Below are 8,612 nucleotides of genomic sequence, written 5' to 3'. Positions count from 1 at the left end.
CCCCGCGCCTGGGGGCCTGGCCCCTTCCGGGAGCCGCAGGGGCTGTCGAGAACGAAGCCGAAGCGCCACGTCCGTCCTCTGGGAAAACCACGGGCGGCATACAGCCGCGGGCCGCCCCGGGGAGAGCAGCTCCGAGGGCGTCCCCGGCCGCTGGGTCGGGGTCGGGCACGCGGGCTCAGGCAGCTCCGCGGACCGCCCGACCCCGGCGCGTGCGCAGAGCGGCCGCCCGGGCGGGGGCGGGGCCTCGGCCAGGTGGGCGGGGCTAGCCGGCGGCCCCACCCCGCGCAGGTGACCCGCATGGCTCTGGCCGCGGGGTTGTAGGCGGCCGCGCGTTCCCGGGGCAATCGGGTTTCCCGCCCCTTGGCCGCCTCCCTATATGTGACCTTCCGCGGCCGGCCGGGCATGGAGCGCCTCGCCGTCCCCCGGCCATGGAGCAGGCGGAGCCGCGCGTGCTGGACGCGCTCGCCTACCTGGAGTGCTTCCTGGGCCCGCTGTGCTTCGTGCTGCTCAAGCTGTTGGGCTCGCCCTACGGTCGCTATGCGCCGCAGTGGCCCGGCCTGCGGGTGTCGGCGCGGGTCGCCTGGGTCGTGCAGGAGCTGCCCTCGCTGGCCTGGCCGCTGTACGAGTGCGGCCGCGCGGCCGCGGAGCGCCTGCACCACTGGCCCAGCCGCATCCTGCTGGCCATGTTCCTGGTCCACTACATGCAACGGTAGGGCCGGGCCCGGGGGCCCCTAGCGGGTTTGTGTAGACACCAGTAGGAGTCGCCCAGCCCCGCGCCCCGGCTCCCCTCGCTGAGTTAACGGAAGCGAGTAGGGTCAATCTGGACGGGGCAGCCCGGAGGGGTCCTGCGGGTGGTGGACCTGGGCTCGAGACCTTGTTCCTGGCACAGGGAGCCTGGGGTTTGTTCCTCGGTATCAGGACTGCATCTCCTGACCGTGGCCTCCAGTGAGCCCAGCCGTGTTTGTTTACTTGAAAGGCAGAGTTACAGAGATGGAGAGAGAGAGAGAGACAGAGAAAGAAAGAGAGATCTTCCATCCACCGGCTCACTCCCGAATGGCCACAAGGGCTGTGCCGAGCCGGAGCCAGGAGCCAGGAGCTTCCAAACTTTTCTGCTCCAGTTTTAGCTCTTCATCTCGGCTGCTGTGTGTAGGGAGTTGCTGGTACTTTAGGTCGGTGGTTTCCTTTTGCTTCTTGTGATAACCAGACACCGTAACTTGTTGAAGTAACTTAGCAGAAGGGGAGCCCCCCCCTTCCCCCGGGGGCTTGGCTTTTCTGCTGTGTCCTCCTTGGGTTCCCTGGGCAGGGGGCAGGGCAGGGCCTGGCTGCACATGGGGACCTGAGCCCCTAGGCATCGCTCGGTTGCTCCCAGGAGCCCCCAAGGCCCTGGGGGTGGGGGGCGGCCTCCCAGGCGAGGACCCTGAACACAGAGGCCTGAAAGTGACTTCTGCATCGCTGACTTTCTGCGAAGATTTCTTTTAAGCATCCGCCCCGGAAATCTTCAGTCCTGTTGGCTTTTGCACAGCCAAGGCGAATGAATGGTTGACGCAAAATTTAAAGTCAGCGTTGAGATGGTTCACTTGATACACAGAAAAGCCGCTCAGCTAATGTGTGTGCATCAGAGGAAGCTGAGCTCACTGGCCATGAACCCTGGTGACCCAGAGAGCCGAAGAATTCTGTGCGTGTACAGTTCAGAGGCCGCTGCCTTCGCTTGGTGCCTCACATTCCAGTGAGGAAACACAGGCTCTTAGCGCCCTGAACCCGTGTTGGCGCCTGGAGGGGGCCCAGTACTGGAACCTGGGTACCAGTATGTGAAGCCAGACCCAATGAGGATCGAGTCCTCCCTCTGGTTTCCTCTCTATCTCTCAAAGATTTGCTTACTTGAAAGGCAGAGTTGCAGAGAGAAGGAGAGAGATCTTCCATCCACTGGTGCACTCCCCCAGTCGGCCACAACGGCTGTGCCAAGTGAAGCCAGCGGTTTCACCAGATCTCCCACGTGGGCGGCAGAGGCCCATGTCCTTGGGCCGTCATCCGTTGCTTTCCCAGGTGCGCTAGCAGGGCACTGGATCACAAGTGGGGCATCCAGGACTCAAACCAGGGCCCACATGCGATGCTGGTGTCGCAGGCAGCTGTGCCACCGCACCTGCCCCATCCCCAGGCTGTTTGGACGAAGATACTTAAAGCAGGGGTGGAGGCAACTTTCAACAAAGACTTGGGGAGTACTGTGTACCCAGTCTTGACTGTCAGGCCACTTGTGTTTTTGTAAGGGGGTCGGGCATGACTGTAACTTGAGTGTCAGTTGTAGTCTCCTGTCTAGAGTTCCCCAGACCCTGTGTGCGCTTCTCTGATGGCTAGAAGCAAGCTTTGGAGTCAGGCTGCTGGACAAGGCAAGCTAAATCACAGAGATTCTCCTGGGATTATTTGGCAACAGCAGAGGATTGCAGTGGGAAGCCCCACCGTCGTAAAACCAGGTTCATGCTCAAGGGGGTTGGCAAGGCGAGGTTTTCAAAGGGCAAGAGGAGATTACATAAGACATTTTGTAACTATAATCTTTGATTGTAAGGGCGCCATCACAAGGGTGGCATCGGCCCAACACTTGGTTGCCAGGCGGGTGTCCTTGCAGAAGTATTTTTTGGGTGAGGTCACGGTGGCTGTGGTGCAAGGTTGAGGTACCACCAGTCTTTCAAAAATGGTTCTTTGTTACCAACCACACATGTGAGATCCCCGCCTGCACAGCCTCTCATTTACTTGTTTGTTTAGAGGGTGGATAGGATTTGCCGAAAGTGATTCTGTCTTGATTCTGCCAGCTTGCACATTTTGATCAAGATCTTTGACAGCATCGCTGGTGGTCTCCCAGTGCCAGGATGGAGCTGTGCGGGTTGCTGGACTGGTCTGACCCTGTGGGGCACGGGGGAGGTGATTGACAGTGAGGAGTCAGTGCCAGGCTGTAGCCACAGGGAGAGCTGGGCCGGGACTGCCTGTCTCCCGGAGTCCATCATTCAGTTCTCTGTTTCATAAGCCTTGGCCATCATCTGAAGGTGCTGGGCCTGTGTTACTTCTGCAGAAACTTGACAGGCAAGGGGTGCAGACGTTCAGGAAGGACGTAGTGTGAAACAAAACCAACACAAGCAAAACAAATGCAGCTTGTGTCGTAGCTCTGGGCATCGCGATAACCGGCTGGAGAAGTGAAGAGCCTGTGGGGACCACTGAGTCCGGCCTCGTGTTGTGCAGTGGAGTCTCCTGTCCCCAGATGGGTTTATCAGGGTCCAGCATGCAGAATTAGCACCTGCACGTTTCCTTATTCAGCCAGTGAGTAATCGAGAGCAGCTTTACTATTTAATATCCCAGGGCTGGGCTGAATCATGAGTGTGGCAAGAAAGCTCCACTAGGGTCATCTGCACAAAGTTGCATGGAGGATGCTGCCCAAAGGTGTCCCGGATCCGGTCCTGACAAGTCACAGTCAATTCATGGTCAGTGTCTATCAACCTGTGAAATCGTAATGTCCTGTCCCATGAGAAAGGATTGGTAAACAAGGAGCGGTTAGTGGATTAAGAGCCTGGTGATTCGGAGTCTTGTTGGGACAACAAGAAGCTGTGCGCTGCAGGGGAAGGTCGAACCCTACACGGTGCTTGGCAGATCGAATGTCCCTGCGATTGTGTGGTGCGGTTTGGCCAGCTTACCGTGTGGACAAGGCTTGCCTGGGGTTGTCCAGCTTCAGCTCACAGGGCTGTTGGAATGAGTCCTGTCCTTGGGCAAAGAGTCGCAGCCAGGTTGGAGAAAACTAGCAGAAATCAGGATCCAGGCCAGGATACAGGTAGGCAATGAAAGTGGAAAACAGCTAGCAGAGCTGCAAACTCGCAGCGTGTGTGCTGTGCTTTCCTTTTCTGCTTTGCCAGGAAAGATGTGTTTATGTCCAGAAAGATGTGTTTCCTCATCCAGCGGTTTTTTCAGTATGGAAAAGCAGGCATTTGCCTGCAGACTCAGGTGTGTATGTGTGTGCATGTGTGTGCGTGTCTGTGTGTCTGTGTGTGCGTGTGTGTGTGCATGTGTGCGTGTGTGCATGTATCTGTGCATGTGTCCGTGCGCATGTGTGCACGTGTGTGCGTGTGTGTTTGCGCGCGTGTGTGTGTGCATGTGTGTCTGCGTGTGTGTAGTCTCTTCTACAGACTTTAAGAAGTCAAGGGTACTTGAATTTACGTTTAGCACTCACATCACTGCACCATGTCAAATTACACCCAAAGTTCACTTTAAACATCTCCTGCGCATTCACTTCATGTGTTTATTTTTTACCACACAGATTGCATACGGAAACCGAGCTATTAGACCAGCATAATCATCGTTTTGAGTGATGTTTCTTGTCAAAGAAAAAAACCTTAGAAGTGAAGTTGCTGTGCTTGACAGACAGAAAGGAAAGAACACTGCATTGTACTCCCTGCTGCACATTGTTTTAAAGGCAGATAACTTTAGAGAGAGAGCAGAATGTGGGTGCACGCTCCCTCTCCCTGCTGCACTCCTCAAATGCCTGCAGTGGCCAGGGGCCAACCCAGGTCTCACAGGTGGGTGGTAGGAGCCCAGTCACGTGAGCCATGACTGCTGCCCCCCCACCCCGGTTGCCACCGCCCCTTCCAGGGTTTCTGTGTATATTACCATTGTGATTTGGGGACATTTACATTTTTCAAATGGTAAACATTTTCTGTTCTACCCAAGCAGCTAATTCATTAACAGCTATTTGACCTGAGTTGGTTAGCACTTGGGAGAGAGTCCTACAGGAAACAGCATTTGGCATTCTGCTCAGGTGATCGGCTTTTGCCGCCTACACATGTTCTGGTGCAGGGCACGGCCGGCCCTGCCCAACCCAGGGAGTGAGGAGCCGTGAGGGAGCCAGCAGCTCACAGACCTCAGCAGCTGTACCCAGAGCGCTGGCTGAACTGGGAGACGGCGCAGGAGTGGGCAGGACCTGCCTGGGGAGTGGGAGGCTTTTGTCCAGGGCTTTCTGCAGTCCGTGGGATGGGACGGAGGCGTGACTGACCATTCGGGGCCATGCTGATGGGAGAGTCAGCTCCTTTTGGATAAGGAAGGGGAATATGTGGCATTTTCTGCGTGGTCCAGGCAGCTTTGCAAGGATGGGTGGCCGGCCTGGCCCTGTACTGGGGATGTGGGGGCAAGACTTTCCCTTGGGCAGTTGAGGAGGAAGAACGTAGTGGAGAATCTGCAGGGTCTTTTGACACGAGAGCCTGGCCTGCGAGGGAGACGGAGACAGCTGTGAGGCAGGATGGACAAGCCGCCCGGCCTGGCTCGTCCCCCACAGAGCAGGCATAGGACATTTCCAGCAATGTCCTCCATCCTTGGCCAGCAGCTTTGGCCATTTGGGGTGGCTGCATCCCATGTGCATTGAGGCTTCCTCCCCCCGATCTCAGGGGGCTGGAGTTCTCGAGGGCAGCAGTGTCTGTCCTAAGTCTGCTGTACAGGGAGCAGTGTCCCATGTGTACCCAGCTGCCTGTGACAGGCGGGCTCCTGCTGCCACGGCCGGGCCTCCCACATCTCCGTGCACTTGATGCTGTCCCGTCGCCTGGGGGTCCAGGCCTGAGTCTGTGGTGACTTGGCTTTTGTGCCCTTGCCACCCTCTGTTCCCCCATCCTGTCTGCACCAGGCTCAGCTCCCGCCTTGGCTCATGCTGCCACCCTTACACCCGCTCTGCCGGCCACAGCCGTGGTCTCCCGCTGTCACCGGCAGCAGCTCAGGTCTGCGTGCCAGGCTGGAGTCCCTGTGGCACAGGGCTCCCACGCTGCTGTGTGACCTCACGCTCCTTTCCCTGCAGCCCCCATATCTGCCCAGCGTTTCCTGAGCCCCGGCTCCCTTCCCACTCTAGCAGTGAGAGCCGTAGGCTGGGGATGATTTCCTCTGCCTCTGGACACTTAGGAAAGAGCCCCAGCGTGCCCCAGCGTGAGGGGCTGCCTGCCCTGGGTGATCACCCTCAGGGTTAGCTGGGCCCCTGAGTGCCCCTGGCCCTGAGGACTCCTCCTCCTCACAGCTGCCCTGAGGTTTGGGCGCAGTCACGCCCATGTCCCGTGGGATTCCCCCGCTGGCCTTGTCGCTGGTTGGAGTGCCTCAAAGCACCCCATCTGCTTCTGACACCGACTGTGCCGCACAGTCCTAGCAGTGACCTCCTGGGCGCGGCCTGGCCCAGCCTCTCTTGCCACGAGGCCTGCACGACGCTGAAGCACAGCACAGAGCCGAGGGTATTGAAAGACAAATGTGGACACGTGAACATGGTGCAGAGTTTGAGCAGACACCAACTTGCGACTCAGGCAGCGCTGAACACGAACTGGCTTCTGAGATGGCCAAACCCTGAGTGTCTCTCCAGGGATGTCTGAGGCAGAGTTGGTCGCATCTTGACCCTTGGCAACGAGTACTTCCCCTCCAGCCCTTCCCACGCTCAGCAGATGGCACCCGGCAGGTGGGCAGGGGCAGTTCCTTCCCCACCCACGGCATTCAGCAGAGGCTCGTCCTGCTAGGTCCAGCAGTCCAGAAGCACGGAGGCCCTGCCTGCCGGGGCCTGAGAAATCCTCTGCTTCCCTGGCCTGCGCTGTCCATGCCCACAGCCCCACGGTGGATGGCAGCAGGCACACAGGCAGGCTCTGTCACCCCGTCCTCATCCTGGGCACTTGTGTGATTCTCAGGCTCTTCTCAGCATCTTCTCCACTGGTATGTGTGTGTGTGTGTGTGTGTGTGTGTGTGGTTAGTGACAAATTTTGCCTTGTTCTCCTTGAGTCTTTTCTTTTTTTAAGATTGATTTATTTATTTGGAAGGCAGATTTAGAGAGACAGAGGCAGAGAGAGAGAGAGAGAGATCTTCCATCTGCTGGTTCACTCCCCCAAATAGCTGCAATGCTGAGAGCTGGGTCCATCCGAAGCCAGGAGTCAGGCGCTTTTTCCAGGTCTCCCACATGGGTGCAGGGGCCCAAGCACTCGGGCCATCTTCTTCTGCTTTCCCAGGCCACAGCAGAGAGCTGGGTCAGAGGTAGAGCAGCCAGGACTTGAACCAGTGCTCATATGGAATGCCCTAGTCCTGCAGGCAGCGGCTTTACCCACTGTGCCACAGCGCCAGCCCCTCCTTGAGTCTTTCCAATCAGCAAGTGTAGCTCTTCAGCACCAATATTTAAGTTCTCCGTCCCACTCAGCCAGCCTGCTCTGGTTCAAGGAGCTGAGATGGGCCTTCTGGGGCAGGTGCTTCCTGTCAGGAGTTCCAGCTTCTGGCTCGGAACCTGCCTTTCCCGACCTGGAGTGAGGAGGGCGGCCGGGCCCCACCCGCCTGCAGGGAGGGCTGCTGGGAGTGCATGAGACGCAGGTGGAAACTCGCCGGGTCGCCTGTGCCTGGCCCTGCGCGGCCCTGGGCGGCTGGGCCCCACCCGCCTGCAGGGAGGGCTGCTGGGAGTGCATGAGACGCAGGTGGAAACTCGCCGGGTCGCCTGTGCCTGGCCCTGCGCGGCCCTGGGCGGCCGGGCCCCACCCGCCTGCAGGGAGGGCTGCTGGGAGTGCATGAGACGCAGGTGGAAACTCGCCGGGTCGCCTGTGCCTGGCCCCGTGCAGCCTGGGCGCCAGGCCACTGGCCTGTGTCGGCCCACGGGTGGTCAGTGTCCTTGGCACATCTGAGGCTCGCCACCAGGCCCCAGGAGGACTCTGTTGGCCCCAATCAACTGCCTGGGCCAAGTGCAGCTTCTCGTGTGCTGTTGTCCCCCGAGAACCTGGACGAAGCCCAGGGAAGAGCTGCAGCCAAGACTCCCATCCCAGTTCCAGATTGGCCTTGGTCAAGGACAAGCTTTGCTGGCCACAGTTACATGTACTTACAGGAAAGGAAAAGAGGTGAAGCTGAAGGGAATGGACCTAAAGGAGAAAGACAACCCCAAAATGCCAGCAGCTGAAGGCCTTGGCAGGTGTGTCCCCAGAGCCCAGCGGTCGGTCCATGTCCAGCTGGTGCGTGTCCAGGTGGTCCATGTTGGCGCCCTCAAGGGAGGGGGGGAGGGGTGTGCAAGGGAGGCTGGGGGCCTGGGCAGCACCCCCTCACCTTGCTTCCCGGTGATCCCATGGCCAGGCCTGTGGACATCGGGGCCATCACTGCCACCTCCCAGGACAGGGGTCAGAGGGTGACAGAGACCTGCGTGGATCCTGCTGAGGCTGTTTTCAGTCCTTGCCACTTTTCTGACATTCACATGAGACCACAGAGGGGGCAGCTGCCCTCTGGGGTCCTTGGTGCCCGAGCAGATGTCGGCTTCCCTGTGTATGTCTCCTCACCCACAGGGCCCGGCCTGGGCGGCGGAGCTGTCTGCAGCGAGGGTGCTGGTGCCCGAGCAAACGCCTTCGCCAAGGAAGGCAGAGCGGTGTTTGTGGAACACACAGGTAGTGCCAGCTCACAGCTAGCCCTGCGGTCGGCAGGCTTCTCTGGGAAGGACCAGGTAGTGCGCGTTTGAAGCTTTGTGGGCCAAGAGACTGCACAGATACTCAGTGAGAAAAAGCACACGTTCAGGTCTCTCTCGGCTGGCACTCAACCGGGAGAAGCCGTGCTCAGCTCGAGCGCCACGGTCATCAAGCTCAGGCTGAGAAGCTGCGGGAGTCGGG

The 8,612-nt window shown here is 58.9% G+C and overlaps 1 protein-coding gene across 1 annotated transcript in view; it reads left to right on the top strand.

The window, feature by feature from the left end:
• The first annotated feature begins 238 nt into the window (after positions 1-238).
• Positions 239-8,612, top strand: part of SRD5A1 (steroid 5 alpha-reductase 1) — a 28,847-nt gene continuing 20,473 nt past the window's right edge. Inside the window, exon 1 of the mRNA XM_070056856.1 lies at positions 239-709. Coding sequence (XP_069912957.1) covers positions 429-709 — 281 coding nt within the window. The 5' untranslated portion in view covers positions 239-428. The remainder of the gene's footprint in view (positions 710-8,612) is intronic.

This window comes from Oryctolagus cuniculus, chromosome 14 (genome assembly GCF_964237555.1).
Source record: "Oryctolagus cuniculus chromosome 14, mOryCun1.1, whole genome shotgun sequence".
In the NCBI taxonomy this organism is placed as follows: domain Eukaryota; kingdom Metazoa; phylum Chordata; class Mammalia; order Lagomorpha; family Leporidae; genus Oryctolagus; species Oryctolagus cuniculus.
The sequence above is the reverse complement of the archived record's forward strand: the minus strand, read 5'-3'. Positions and strand labels throughout refer to the sequence as shown.